At 42.2% G+C, this 15,820-nt stretch overlaps 2 protein-coding genes across 3 annotated transcripts in view; one reads left to right on the top strand and one right to left on the bottom strand.

Annotated features, from left to right (window-relative positions):
• LOC128663728 (fumarylacetoacetate hydrolase domain-containing protein 2) overlaps positions 1-7,644 on the top strand; it is a 59,583-nt gene extending 51,939 nt beyond the window's left edge. For both annotated transcript variants that reach the window (XM_053718187.1, XM_053718188.1), the window contains exon 8: positions 6,841-7,644. In XM_053718187.1, the coding sequence (XP_053574162.1) occupies positions 6,841-6,903 (63 nt within the window). In that variant the 3' untranslated portion in view covers positions 6,904-7,644. The remainder of the gene's footprint in view (positions 1-6,840) is intronic.
• Positions 7,289-15,820, bottom strand: part of GPAT2 (glycerol-3-phosphate acyltransferase 2, mitochondrial) — a 744,505-nt gene continuing 735,973 nt past the window's right edge. Inside the window, exon 22 of the mRNA XM_053719460.1 lies at positions 7,289-7,409. Within this exon, the coding sequence (XP_053575435.1) occupies positions 7,296-7,409 (114 nt within the window). The 3' untranslated portion in view covers positions 7,289-7,295. The remainder of the gene's footprint in view (positions 7,410-15,820) is intronic.

The following is a 15,820-nucleotide window of genomic DNA, read 5'->3' as shown; positions in this document are numbered from 1 at the left end:
GTGCGCCACACCGGCGCGAAAATGAGGCTCTGCTTATGCTTTGGGAAAGCCCCTAAGAATAAGGTGTCTAAAACAGTGCCTGCCGATATTATTATATCAAAATACCCAGATAAAATGATTCCTCAAGGCTAAATATGTGTTAATAATGAATCGATTTAGCCCAGAAAAAGTCTACAGTTTTAATAAGCCCTTGTGAAGCCCTTATTTACGATCGTAATAAACATGGCTTACCGGATCCCATAGGGAAAATGACAGCTTCCAGCATTACATCGTCTTGTTAGAATGTGTCATACCTCAAGCAGCAAGAGACTGCACACTGTTCCCCCAACTGAAGTTAATTGCTCTCAACAGTCCTGTGTGGAACAGCCATGGATTTTAGTGACGGTTGCTAAAATCATTTTCCTCATACAAACAGAAATCTTCATCTCTTTTCTGTTTCTGAGTAAATAGTACATACCAGCACTATTTCAAAATAACAAACTCTTGATTGAATAATAAAAACTACAGTTAAACACTAAAAAACTCTAAGCCATCTCCGTGGAGATGTTGCCTGTACAACGGCAAAGAGAATGACTGGGGTAGGCGGAGCCTAGGAGGGATCATGTGACCAGCTTTGCTGGGCTCTTTGCCATTTCCTGTTGGGGAAGAGAATATCCCACAAGTAAGGATGACGCCGTGGACCGGACACACCTATGTTGGAGAAAACAGCCTCGGACGAGGCAAAAGTATCAAATTTGTAAAATTTTGAAAAAGTGTGAAGAGACGACCAAGTTGCAGCCTTGCAAATTTGTTCAACAGAAGCATCATTTTTAAATGCTCATGAGGAAGCCACAGCCCTAGTGGAATGAGCCGTAATTCGTTCTGGAGGCTGCTGTCCAGCAGTCTCATATGCAACACGGATGATACTCTTCAGCCAAAAAGAAAGAGAGGTAGCCGTAGCTTTCTGACCCCTACATTTCCCAGAAAAAACAACAAATAATGAAGATAATTGACGAAAATCCTTAGTCGCCTGCAAGTAGAACTTCAAGGCACGGACTACGTCCAAATTATGTAACAGACGCTCCTTCTTAGAAGAAGGATTAGGACACAAAGAAGGAACAACAATCTCCTGATTAATATTTTTGTTGGAAACAACCTTAGGAAGAAAAACAGGTTTGGTACGCACACTACCTTATCTGAATGAAAAATAAGATAAGGAGAATCACATTGTAAAGCCGAAAGCTCAGAAACTCTGCGAGCAGAAGAAATAGCAACCAAAAACAAAACTTTCCAAGATAATAACTTAATATCTATGGAATGCATAGGTTCAAACGGAACCCCTTGAAGAACATTAAGCACTAAATTCAAACTCCAAGGGGGAGCAATTGGTCTAAACACAGGCCTGATTCTAGTCAGAGCCTGACAAAAGGATTGAACATCTGGAACATCTGCCAGACACTTGCGTAGCAAAACAGATAAAGCAGAAATCTGTCCCTTTAAGGAACTTGCTGACAACCCTTTCTCCAAACCTTCTTGGAGAAAAGATAAAATCCTAGGAATCCTAACCCTACTCCATGAGTAGCCCTTGGATTCGCACCAATAAAGATATTTACGCCATATCTTATGGTAAATTTTTCTAGTAACAGGCTTACGTGCCTGAATCAAGGTATCAATGACCGAATCAGAGAACCCTTGCTTAGATAAAATCAAGCGTTCAATCTCCAAGCAGTCAGCTGCAGAGAAATTAGATTAGGATGATGGAAGGGTCCCTGAATAAGAAGGTCCTGCCTCAATGGAAGATTCCACGGTGGCAGAGATGACATGTCCACCAGACCGGCATACCAAGTCCTGCGAAGCCACGCAGGAGGGATGAGGATCACCGAAGCCCTCTCCTGTCTGACTCAAGCAATCACCCAGGGAAGGAGAGCAAATGGAGGAAACACATAAGCTAGGTTGAACGACCAAGGCATCTATCAGTTCGGCCTGAGGATCCCTGGACCTGGATCCGTATCTCGGGAGCTTGGCATTCTGACGAGACGCCATAAGATCTAGCTCCGGTCTGCCCCATCTGAGAACCAGGTTGGCAAAGACCTCCGGATGGAGTTCCCATTCCCCCGGATGAAACGTCTGTCTGCTCAAAAAATCCGCCTCCCAGTTGTCCACTCCTGGGATGTAGATTGCTGACAGATAACAAAAGTGAGCTTCCGCCCACTGAATAATTTTGGCTACTTCTGTCATCGCTAAGGAACTCCTTGTTCCTCCCTGATGATTGATGTAAGCTACAGTCGAGATGTTGTCCGACTGGAATCTGATGAATTTGGCCGAAGCCAACCGAGGCCAAGCCTGAAGCGCATTGAATATTGCTGTCAACTCCAGAATATTGATGGGAAGTAGAGACTCCGACCGAGTCCACACACCCTGAGCCTTCAGGGAGTTCCAGACTGCACCCCATCCTATCAAGCTGTCGTCTGTTGTCACTATCACCCATGAAGGTCCCTTGGGACAGATGATCCGGCGAGAATCACCAAAGCAGAGTCCCTTGTCTCCTGACCCAGATCTATTTGAGGAGACAAATTTGCATAATCTCCATTCCACTGTCTGAGCATGCTCAATTTTAGAGGCCTGAGATGAAAACGAGCAAAAGGAATGATGTCCATTGCTGCCACCATCAATCCAATTGCCTCCATGCACTGAGCCACTGACGGCCAAGGATTGGACTGAAGGGTTCGGCATGTATTCAGAATCTTTAACTTTCTGACTTCCGTCAAAAAGATTTTCATGGATAGAGAGTCAATTAGAGTTCCCAGGAACGGAACCCTTGTCTGTGGAATTAATGAACTCTTTTCTAGATTCACCTTCCACCCGTGAGTCCTTAGAAAGGACAGAACAATGTCGGTATGAGACTTTGTTAGCTGATAAGACAACGCCTGGATCAGAATATCGTCCAGATAAGGCGCCACTGCAATGCCCGTGGCCTGAGAACCGCTAGCAAAGACCCCAGAACCTTTGTGAAAATTCTGGATGCCGTGGCCAGACTGAAAGGAAGGGCCACAAACTGAAAATGTTTGTCCAGAAAGGCAAACCTCAGGAACTTGTGATGATCTCTGTGGATAGGAATATGAAGATATGCATCCTTTAAGTCCACGGTAGTCATATATTGACCCTCCTGGATCAATAGAAGAATGGTCTGAATAGTCTCCATCTTGAAGGATCGAACTCTGAGAAACTTGTTTAGACTTTTGAGATCTAAAATGGGTCAGAACGTTCCCTCTTTTTTGGGAACTACAAAGAGATTTGAGTAAAACCCCTGCCCCTGTATTGGAACGGGGCAAATTACTCCCATGGAGGAGAGGTCTCTTACACAGAGTAAGAACGCCTCTCTCTTTATCTGGTCTACAGACAATCGTGAAAGAAGAAACCTTCCTCTGGGGAAGGAATTGTTGAATTCCAACTGATACCCTTGAGACACGATTTCTAGTGTCCAGGGATCCTGAACGTCTCTTATCCAAGCCTGGACAAAGAGAGAAAGTCTGCCCCCTACTAGATCCGGTCCCGGATCGGGGGCCGCCCCTTCATGCTGTCTTGGTAGCAGCAGCGGGCTTCTTGGGTTGTTTACCCTTGTTTCAAGCCTGGTTTGGTCTCCAGGTGGACTTGGCTTGTGAAAAATTCCCTTCCTGTTTAGTGGAAGCGGAAGAGGGGATTCCCTTGAAATTTCGAAAGGAACGAAAATTACTCTGTCGTCCCCTTTGCTTAGATGTTTTATCTTCAGGGAGGAGGTGACCCTTACCTCCCGTAATGTCAGAAATGATCTCCTTCAAGTCAGGCCCGAACAGGGTCTTTCCCTTGAAAGGAATAGCCAAGAGCTTGGATTTAGAGTACACATCCACAGACCAAGATTTTAACCATAAGGCTCTTCATGCTAAGATGGAGGATCCTGAACAACTTGGTGATCTGAAAAGAGGCATCCGTAATAAAAGAATTAGCCAGCTTAAGAGCCTTAATTCTATCCTGTATTTCTTCTAAAGAAGTCTCAGTCCTAAGAGACTCCTCTAGGGCGTCAAACCAAAAGGCAGCCGCAGTCGTGACTGTTACAATGCAGGCCGCCGGTTGCAATAGGAACCCTTGATGAACATAGTTTTTTGAGAAGACCCTCCAACTTCTTATCCATGGGGTCTTTGAAAGCACAACTGTCCTCGATAGGGATAGTCGTACGCTTTGCCAGGTTAGAGATAGCTCCCTCTACCTTAGGGATAGTCTGCCAAGAATCCCGAACGGTGTCAGCTATAGGGTACATTTTCTTAAAAATAGGGGAAGGGGAGAATGGAATACCCAGTCTTTCCCATTCCCTTGCAATAATTTCCGAAATTCTCTTAGGAACCGGAAAAAAGTCAGAATAAGAAGGAACCTCCAAATATCTGTCCATCTTACTCAATTTTTCTGGCGGGACCACAATAGAGTCACAGTCGTCCAGAGTCACCAAAACCTCCCGTAGCAATAGGGGGAGGTGTTCAAGCTTAAATCTGAAGGACATTACATCCAAATCTGTCGGGGGCAATGCACTTCCTGAGTCAGACAGAGCCTCCGTACCCCCCAATTAAGAGCCCTGGGAGGGTACATCGGAGATCGCCATTAAAGCATCAGAAGTCGCAGGGACCACATGGGCCTCTGTCATACTGCGTTTGCCTTGTAACGCTGGCAACTTAGATAAAACCTCTGAAAGAGTGGATGACATAACTGCAGCCATATCCTGCAGAGTGAATGAAGCAGACGCAGTTGAAGAACACGGCGTCGCCTGAGTGGGCGTTAAAAGGCTGTGACGCTTGGGGAGAAAGTTGCGGCATACCCTGAGTCTCATCAGACCGAGAAACATCCTTAGATATACTTGCATTAAAGAAAATCTGTTCTTTACACTGTAAAGCCCTCTCAGTACATGAGGGACAAAAAGGAATAGGGGGTTCCACATTGGCATTTAAACACATAGAGCATGTAATTTCCAGAAGGTCAGCCATGACAAAAAAATTAAGCAAAAGCAATATTGGTCGTGGTACTAAGGAATAAACTTTAATTAAACTAAAAAGCAAGAAAATATGTTTACTGTGTCTTTAAAAATTAAAACGGTATAATTTTTATTGTTCAGCAAACGACAATACAATCACAGGGAAGCACTATAAGTTTTCAGTAGATCTCCCTATGAATACACACTCTAACCGTGCATAACACTTTAGGGACAGAATTCAACACTTGCACCTCGCCACAACTCTGCTGCGGCGCCTACTTGTCCCCACGAGTCAACTAATAGCACTCCGTGAACGGCGTGCCTAAGATCGCTTGTGAGAATTACTGAAACAAGCTGACTTAGGCCACACCGGAGCCTCCAGACATGCTGCCGATTCCGGACCCGGATATCAACTGCGCGGCTAAGCGTGCGAAAGCTAAGCCCCGCCCATCGTGGGCGGAAACTAACTCCCCCTGAAAAATAGAGACCGCATGGGGAATAATAATGTCGGATAAAAAAAAACGGAACCTCTTAGAGTACCGTGAACCACCAATGTGCCCCTTCAAACACCATACCCCTGTCCTGCCAATTAGCTTAGCAAAAATAAAGGTTAGGTCACTGGAGTAAGAACTTCCGGACACCATCTCCCAGCATCAAGCCCACAATTTAAGTATATCAACTGGGCTCATCTTCTTACTTATTAGAGCCCACTGATAGCACTGCTGAAAATTCAGCTCACCTAACAAAGAAGGGGAACCTATGCACACAATTCATGTACTTTGTGCCAATTGATTACCCCTTTCTGGTATAGTAAATAAATGTCAGTCTGTTCTGAGTTACCCAGTCTCCCAGAAGTAAACGACTGTACATACCTTAATGCTGAGTGCAGCATGAACTTGTCCCACACAATGAAGATGTCCTTTTCATCACCTCCAGCAGATCTGTGGGAACAAACAGGGTCTTAGATAATATCTGCTAAGACCACCAACAGGGCAGCAAACAGCATGGGAGGCGCAGAGAATAGAAAACTCCTCAGTTCCCATTGCTGAAAAGCCTGTAGCTTTACCCCTGAGTAAAATAGTACCATTTAAAAATAATAAACTCTTGATTGAAGAATCTAAACTAACACCTCACTTTACCTATTCCTATCACTAACACAGGCAAAGAGAATGACTGGAGTGGGAGGGAAGAGAGGAGCTATATATACAGCTCTGCTGTGGTGCTCTTTGCCTCCTCCTGCTGACCAGGAGACGATATCCCATAAGGATGAAATCCGTGGACTCATCGTATCTTGTAAAAGAAAATCAATATTTACAATACAAATCAAAAGAAAACAAACAAATAAAACAGAACAAAGTGCATTAAATGTTATGATCAATCGACAATCTTAATTATGAAATATGTGAATTTTAAAAATGTTAAAAACAAAAAAAAACTAAGTAAGTGCACGCTTAGAGAAAAAAATGGAATATAATGCAATGAGCAGCCTATAATCAGCTGCGTGACTGCTTAAACTATTACATTTGGATGAGGTGATATGTGTGAAAGTTGTGCTATTAGAGCAGTTATTGAAATCTTCAGCCCAGATATTGATTTCATTCTAATGATAAATTCAGGTGGACTTGGGTAAACCACATGGGTAGTTTTGGTATGGAATCTTTTTCAATAATCTAGGTATTGGATGTCTACAGCTATCAATGAGTAGCTGGAAGTGTTTATTGTGGGTTCTAGATGTTAATTTTGGAAATATGTTAGAACAGGAAGATTAGTCAGCATAGCGTTGATGTTCAAAATAGACTTCAATGTTATTATTTGTTCATGTGAATATATCCCATACCCTGTTCATATTTTGTCTTGTTTTTCAGGCAGGAGATGTGGTTCAGTGTGAAATTGATGAGCTGGGAGTCATCACAAATCCTGTGGTTTGAACATGTTTAGGTGATAACAAAGGATCAGACACTGAATTGCCTTAAGCTTTTGTTTATTAACCATAGATTCAGATAAGGAACATTTCCTTAGTATGATTACGCTATATATCTGCTCTATGAAAACACGGACAAACAACAACAACCAAAAAAAACTATTTTATATGAACAAAATCAACTGTGCTTTGAAGGCAAATCACAAAATCTATTGCAATTTTTAATTAAGGTGCTAAAAAAATAACAATGGTGAAAAGGTCATCTGATTCCGCTTAATAAACCTGAAAATCAGAAGGGATTCTACAGAAAAACTCAGCAGTCTATAAAAAAAATATACTGTAGATTGTTCATTTTTATAAGATTATAAATGGATGATTTTTCATATATGTCCATCGTTTTTAATTTATAAATTGCTGGATGAATCGTAAAAGCTTCAGGCAGTTTTCTTTTTGCAGAAATGTCTCTGAAATTTGCAGCATCATTCCATGACTATTAGGGTAATGCTCAAATACCTACAAATGAAAAAGAGAAAAAAACAAAACAATGGACATGTTAAAAAAAACAAAGGAACATTGTACTATAAGGTTTTCTCATGTTTAACTCGTTCTTAATGATCCATTTTGACTGCTGGAGTGTTTTGAAATTTTCACAAATAGCTCCTTAAAAAAGGGGTCATTAAACACTTTGAGATGGTAATATAAATAGTATATACAAAAAAACTCTGCAATAAAAAACTCCAGTCTAAAATTGTGAGCTTTTCAGTTCCTGATAGAAATGCAGAACACTGTTATATTCCACACAGCCATTGGCTGAACACTCTAGTGACCTATTTATAACTGTCCCTAATTGGCCACAGCAGAGAAGAACTAAGTTACAACATGGCAGCTCCCATTGTTTTATAGACACAAAAACGTAACACTTATTTCGTCACTATTTAAACAGCTCATGAAACTTTAAAAAATACATCTTTATGTTATTCTTAGACTATTTTTTTTTCTTTGAATGCCTCATTCTATCTAGCATTTATTTAGTGGTTAATGTCACTTTAATGTTATTTTGTCATTTGAAATAGCTGATTTTGCATATAGAAACCAACGATAGTAAGCATTTCAGTATTGCAGTAGTGGCTATAGAAACACTATGCAAATATGAGGCAGGCATCAATTTCCTAGTGGGGGTGGGAAAGTGAGAACGCACTCAGCCCATTTAAAAATATGTTCCTGTTGTAGCTTTGAATACAAAGAACTCTAATCAGCAGCTTGCTTAAGTATATTGTCCATTTAAGAACTCTGGTATCTGTGTACCAAGGCCAGTAACTTTTTGTTAGTAGAAATCACAGCATATTATTTTCTAGGCTTGATTTACTAAAAACTAAACTCTTGATCCTTAACAGCAAAAAACATAATTTATGCTTACCTAATAAATTTATTTCTCTTGTGGTGTATTCAGTCCACGGATCATCCATTACTTGTGGGATATTCTCCTTCCCAACAGGAAGTTGCAAGAGGATCACCCACAGCAGAGCTGCTATATAGCTCCTCCCCTAACTGCCATATCCAGTCATTCGACCGAAACAAGCCGAGAAAGGAGAAACCATAGGGTGCAGTGGTGACTGTAGTTTAAATTAAAATTTAGACCTGCCTTAAAAAGACAGGGCGGGCCGTGGACTGGATACACCACAAGAGAAATAAATTTATCAGGTAAGCATAAATTATGTTTTCTCTTGTAAGGTGTATCCAGTCCACGGATCATCCATTACTTGTGGGATACCAATACCAAAGCTAAAGTACACGGATGAAGGGAGGGACAAGGCAGGCTTAAATGGAAGGAACCACTGCCTGTAGAACCTTTCTCCCAAAAATAGCCTCCGAAGAAGCAAAAGTATAAAATTTGTAAAATTTTGAAAAGGTATGAAGCGAAGACCAAGTCGCCGCCTTGCAAATCTGTTCAACAGAAGCCTCATTTTTAAAGGTCCAGGTGGAAGCCACAGCTCTAGAAGAATGAGCTGTAATCCTTTCAGGGGGCTGCTGTCCAGCAGTCTCATAGGCTAAGCGTATTACGCTCCGAAGCCAAAAAGAAAGAGAGGTTGCCGAAGCTTTTTGACCTCTCCTCTGTCCAGAGTAAACAACAAACAGTGTAGATGTTTGGCGAAAATCTTTAGTAGCTTGTAAGTAAAACTTTAAAGCATGGACCACGTCCAGATTATGTAAAAGGCGTTCCTTCTTTGAAGAAGGATTAGGACACAATGATGGAACAACAATCTCTTGATTGATATTCTTGTTAGAAACTACCTTAGGTAAAAACCCAGGTTTTGTACGCAGAACTACTTTATCTAAATGGAAAATCAGATAAGGAGAATCACATTGTAAGGCAGATAACTCAGAGACTCTCTGAGCCGAGGAAATAGCCATCAAAAACAGAACTTTCCAAGATAAAAACTTAATATCAATGGAATGAAGGGGTTCAAACGGAACCCCTTGAAGAACTTTAAGAACCAAGTTTAAGCTCCATGGGGGAGCAACAGGTTTAAACACAGGCTTAATTCTAACCAAAGCCTGACAAAAAGCTTGAACGTCTGGAACTTCTGCCAGACGCTTGTGCAAAAGAATAGACAGAGCAGAAATCTGTCCCTTTAAAGAACTAGCTGATAAGCCTTTTTCCAAACCCTCTTGGAGAAAGGACAATATCCTAGGAATCCTAACCTTACTCCATGAGTAATTCTTGGATTCACACCAATAAAGGTATTTACGCCATACCTTATGGTAGATTTTCGTGGTGACAGGCTTTCGTGCCTGTATAAGGGTATCAATAACTGACTCAGAGAAGTCACGCATTGATAAAATCAAGCGTTCAATCTCCATGCAGTCAGTCTCAGAGAAATTAGATTCGGATGATTGAAAGGACCTTGTAGTAGAAGGTCTTGTCTCAGAGGCAGGGTCCATGGTGGAAAGGATGACATGTCCACTAGGTCTGCATACCAGGTCCTGCGTGGCCACGCAGGTGCTATCAAGATCACCGATGCTCTCTCCTGTTTGATTTTGGCAATCAGTCGAGGGAGCAGAGGAAACGGTGGAAGCTTGGCGTTCTGGCGAGACGCCATGAGATCCAGTTCTGGTTTGCCCCAACGATGAACTAATTGAGCAAACACCTCCGGATGGAATTCCCACTCCCCCGGATGAAAAGTCTGATGACTTAGAAAATCCGCCTCCCAGTTCTCTACACCTGGGATATGGATTGCTGATAGGTGGCAAGAGTGAGTCTCTGCCCAGCGAATTATCTTGGAGACTTCTAACATCGCTAGGGAACTCCTGGTTCCCCCTTGATGGTTGATGAAGCCACAGTCGTGATGTTGTCCGACTGAAATCTGATGAACCTCAGGGTTGCTAACTGAGGCCAAGCTAGAAGAGCATTGAATATTGCTCTTAACTCCAGAATATTTATTGGGAGGAGTTTCTCCTCCTGAGTCCACGATCCGTGAGCCTTCAGGGAATTCCAGACTGCACCCCAACCTAGAAGGCTGGCATCTGTTGTTACAATTGTCCAATCTGGCCTGCGAAAGGTCATACCTTTGGACAGATGGACCCGAGATAGCCACCAGAGAAGAGAATCTCTGGTCTCTTGATGCAGATTTAGCAGAGGGGACAAATCTGTGTAATCCCCATTCCACTGACTGAGCATGCATAGTTGCAGCGGTCTGAGATGTAGGCGCGCAAATGGTACTATGTCCATCGCCGCTACCATCAAGCCGATTACTTCCATACACTGAGCCACCGAAGGGTGCGGAATAGAATGAAGAACACGGCAAGATTTTAGAAGCTTTGATAACCTGGATTCTGTCAGGTAAATCTTCATTTTTACAGAATCTATCAGAGTCCCTAGGAAGGAGACTCTTGTGAGTGGGGATAGAGAACTCTTTTCCTCGTTCACCTTCCACCCATGTGACCTGAGAAATGCCAGAACTATGTCCGTATGTGACTTGGCAATCTGAAAGCTTGATGCCTGTATCAGGATGTCATCCAGATAAGGGGCCACTGATATACCTCGCGGTCTTAGGACCGCCAGAAGCGATCCCAGAACCTTTGTAAAGATTCTTGGAGCTGTAGCTAACCCGAAGGGAAGAGCCACAAATTGGTAATGCCTGTCCAGAAAGGCAAACCTTAGGAACCGATGATGATCTTTGTGAATCGGTATGTGAAGATAAGCATCCTTCAAATCCACTGTGGTCATGTACTGACCCTCCTGGATCATAGGTAGGATGGACCGAATAGTTTTCATTTTGAACGATGGAACTCTGAGGAATTTGTTTAAGATCTTTAGATCCAAAATGGGTCTGAAGGTTCCTTCTTTTTTGGGAAGCACAAACAGATTTGAATAAAAACCCTGTCCCTTTTCCGACTGTGGAACTGGACAGATCACTCCCATAACTAGGAGGTCTTGCACACAGCGTAAGAATGCCTCTTTCTTTATCTGGTTTACAGATAATCTCGAAAGGTGAAATCTCCCTTGAGGAGGGGAAGCTTTGAAGTCCAGAAGATATCCCTGAGATATGATCTCCAACGCCCAGGGATCCTGAACATCTCTTGCCCACGCCTGGGCGAAGAGAGAAAGTCTGCCCCCTACTAGATCCGTTACCGGATAGGGGGCCGTTCCTTCATGCTGTCTTAGAGGCAGCAGCAGGCTTTCTGGCCTGCTTGCCTTTGTTCCAGGACTGGTTAGGTTTCCAGCCCGGCTTGGATTGAGCAAAAGTTCCCTCTTGTCTTGTAACAGAGGAAGTTGATGCTGCACCTGCCTTGAAGTTTCGAAAGGCACGAAATTTAGACTGTTTGGTTTTTGATTTGGCCCTGTCTTGAGGAAGGGTATGACCCTTACCTCCAGTAATGTCAGCAATAATTTCCTTCAAACCAGGCCCGAATAGGGTCTGCCCCTTGAAGGGAATGTTAAGTAATTTAGACTTAAAGTCACGTCAGCTGACCAAGATTTAAGCCATAGCGCCCTACGCGCCTGGATGGCGAATCCAGAATTCTTAGCCGTTAGTTTAGTCAAATGAACAATGGCGTCAGAAACAAAAGAATTAGCTAGCTTAAGTGTTCTAAGCTTGTCAAGTATTTCAGTCAATGGAGTAGCTGTCTGAAAGGCCTCTTCCAGAGACTCAAACCAGAACGCCGCAGCAGCAGTGACAGGCGCAATGCATGCAAGGGGCTGCAGGATAAAACCTTATTGAATAAACATTTTCTTAAGGTAACCTTTTAATTTTTTATCCATTGGATCTGAAAAAGCACAACTGTCCTCGACAGGGATAGTGGTACGCTTTGCTAAAGTAGAAACTGCTCCCTCCACCTTAGGGACCGTCTGCCATAAGTCCCGTGTGGTGGCGTCTATTGGAAAAAATTTTCTAAAAATAGGAGGGGGGGAAAACGGCACACCGGGTCTATCCCACTCCTTATTAATGATTTCTGTAAACCTTTTAGGTATTGGAAAAACATCAGTACACACCGGCACTGCATAGTATTTATCCAGTCTACACAATTTCTCTGGTACTGCAATTGTGTCACAGTCATTCAGAGCAGCTAACACCTCCCCAAGCAATACACGGAGGTTCTCAAGCTTAAATTTAAAAGTAGAAATATCTGAATCAGGTTTCCCCGAATCAGAAATGTCACCCACAGACTGAAGCTCTCCTTCCTCAGCTTCTGCATATTGTGACGCAGTATCAGACATGGGCCTTAAGGCATATGCGCGCTCTGTACTACGTTTAACCCCAGAACTATCGCGCTTTCCTCTGAATTCAGGCAGTCTGGCTAATACCGCTGACAGGGTATTATCCATGATTGCCGCCATGTCCTGCAAAGTAATCGCTATGGGCGTCTTTGATGTACTTGGCGCCATTTTAGCGTGAGTCCCTTGAGCGGGAGTCAAAGGGTCTGACACGTGGGGAGAGTTAGTCGGCATAACTTCCCCCTCGCCAGAATCCTCTGGTGATAAATTTTTTAAAGATAAAAGCTGATCTTTATTATTTAAAGTGAAATCAATACATTTAGTGCACATTCTCATATGGGGTTCCACCATGGCTTTTAAACATAATGAACAAGGAGTTTCCTCTATGTCAGACATGTTTATACAGACTAGCAATGAGACTAGCAAGCTTGGAAAACACTTTACATCAAGTTAAACAAGCAATATAAAAAACGTTACTGTGCCTATTAAGGGAAACAAATTTTGCTAAAATTTGAAATAACAGTGAAAAAAGGCAGTTAAACTAACAAAATTTTTACAGTGTATGTAACAAGTTAGCAGAGCATTGCACCCACTTGCAAATGGATGATTAACCCCTTAATACAAAAAACGGATTAACAAATTGAAAAAAACGTTTTTTAAACAGTCACAACAACTGCCACAGCTCCACTGTGGCTTTACCTTCCTCAATATATGACTTTTGAAGCCTTTTGAGCCCTTCAGAGATGTCCTAAAGCATGCAGGGGACTGCTGGGGGAAGCTGAATGTCTCTGTCTGTAATTTTAACTGCGCAAAAAAAGCGCTAAAATAGGCCCCTCCCACTCATATTACAACTGTGGAAAGCCTCAGGAAACTGTTTCTAGGCAAAAATCAAGCCAGCCATGTGGAAAAAACTAGGCCCCAATAAGTTTTATCACCAAAGCATATATAAAAACGATTAAACATGCCAGCAAATGTTTTATATTGCACATTAATCAGAGTATATACCTCTGATAGCAAGCCTGATACTAGTCGCTATTAAATCACTGTATTTAGGCTTATCTTACATTAATCCGGTATCAGCAGCTTTTTTCTAGCAAATTCCATCCCTAGAAAAACTTAAACTGCACATACCTTATTGCAGGATAACCTGCACGCCATTCTCCCTCTGAAGTTACCTCACTCCTCAGACATATGTGAGAACAGCAGTGGATCTTAGTTACTTCTGCTAAGATCATAGAAAAACGCAGGCAGATTCTTCTTCTAAATGCTGCCTGAGATAAAATAGTACAACTCCGGTACCATTTAAAAACAATAAACTTTTGATTGCAGAAAAAACTAACTATATTACACCACTTTCCTCTTACTACCTCCAGCTATGTTGAGAGCTTGCAAGAGAATGACTGGATATGGCAGTTAGGGGAGGAGCTATATAGCAGCTCTGCTGTGGGTGATCCTCTTGCAACTTCCTGTTGGGAAGGAGAATATCCCACAAGTAATGGATGATCTGTGGACTGGATACACCTTACAAGAGAAAAAGGAACTGTTATTTAGAATGAACATTAGCTACTGCTTTTTTTTTTTTTGAGAATGCATTAAAATCACCTGTTTAATGACAGTACTCTATATAACAGCAGCACTGCATATAATTATCTGCACTGTAATAAGCTTCTTAATTTGACTGCAATAAGCACCTATGGTATATAGCTTCCAGTGTTATTTCTGTATATTACGGGGATTAACTGATCTCCTAGATATCCCCCACTTTAATAAACCAAGGCCCCACAACTGCAACTAACATATCTAGACAAGGTCTCCGCACAAATCTGCTTTAAGGGTCCCCCTTAACCTATAATTCTTCCCCCATTCAAGGGACCCTCTACAAGACCCCCTAGGCTCCAAGTGACCCCCCCTTCAGTGCATTTCACACTACCAATGTGACCCACTCTTACACTTAAAGCGACAGTCTAGTATAAATTAAACTTTCATTATTCAGATAGGACTTTTAATTTTAATCAACTTTCCAATTTACTTTTATATCAAATTTGCTTTTTTCTCTTGGTATTCTTAGTTTCAACTAAACCTAGGTAGGCTCATATGCTAATTTCTAAGCCTTTGAGGGCTGCCTCTTATCAAATGCTTTTTAAATCTCTTTTCAACACAAAGAGACAGAAAGTACATGTGGGCCATATAGATAACGCTCTGTTCAGACACAGGGGGTTATTTTAGATTTAGCACAAAACAATGGTAAATGCAAGACAATAGACAGTCACAGTCATGTGATCAGGGGCTGGAAGAAGGTTCCTAGATACAAGGTAATCACAGAGGTAAAAAACATAATTTATGCTTACCTGATACATTTATTTCTCTTGTAGTGTATCCAGTCCACGGATCATCCATTACTTGTGGGATATTCTCCTTCCCAACAGGAAGTTGCAAGAGGATCACCCACAGCAGAGCTGCTATATAGCTCCTCCCCTCACTGCCATATCCAGTCATTCGACCGAAACAAGACGAGAAAGGAGAAACCATAGGGTGCAGTGGTGACTGTAGTTTAATTAAAATTTAGACCTGCCTTAAAAGGACAGGGCGGGCCGTGGACTGGATACACTACAAGAGAAATAAATTTATCAGGTAAGCATAAATTATGTTTTCTCTTGTTAAGTGTATCCAGTCCACGGATCATCCATTACTTGTGGGATACCAATACCAAAGCTAAAGTACATGGATGATGGGAGGGACAAGGCAGGAACTTAAACGGAAGGAACCACTGCCTGTAGAACCTTTCTCCCAAAAACAGCCTCCGAAGAAGCAAAAGTGTCAAATTTGTAAAATTTTTAAAAGGTGTGAAGCAAAGACCAAGTCTCAGCCTTGCAAATCTGTTCAACAGAGGCCTCATTTTTAAAGGCCCAGGTGGAAGCCACAGCTCTAGTAGAATGAGCTGTAATCCTTTCAGGGGGCTGCTGTCCAGCAGTCTCATAGGCTAAGCGTATTATGCTCCGAAGCCAAAAGGAGAGAGAGGTTGCCGAAGCTTTTTGACCTCTCCTCTGTCCAGAGTAAACGACAAACAGGGCAGATGTTTGACGAAAATCTTTAGTAGCCTGTAAGTAAAACTTCAAGGCACGGACTACGTCCAGATTATGCAAATTACGTTCCTTCTTTGAAAAAGGATTAGGACACAATGATGGAACAACAATCTCTTGATTGATAT

This window comes from Bombina bombina, chromosome 6 (assembly GCF_027579735.1).
Source record: "Bombina bombina isolate aBomBom1 chromosome 6, aBomBom1.pri, whole genome shotgun sequence".
In the NCBI taxonomy this organism is placed as follows: Eukaryota; Metazoa; Chordata; class Amphibia; order Anura; family Bombinatoridae; genus Bombina; species Bombina bombina.
Note: the sequence above shows the minus strand (reverse complement) of the source record. Positions and strands in the feature narration are given on the sequence as shown.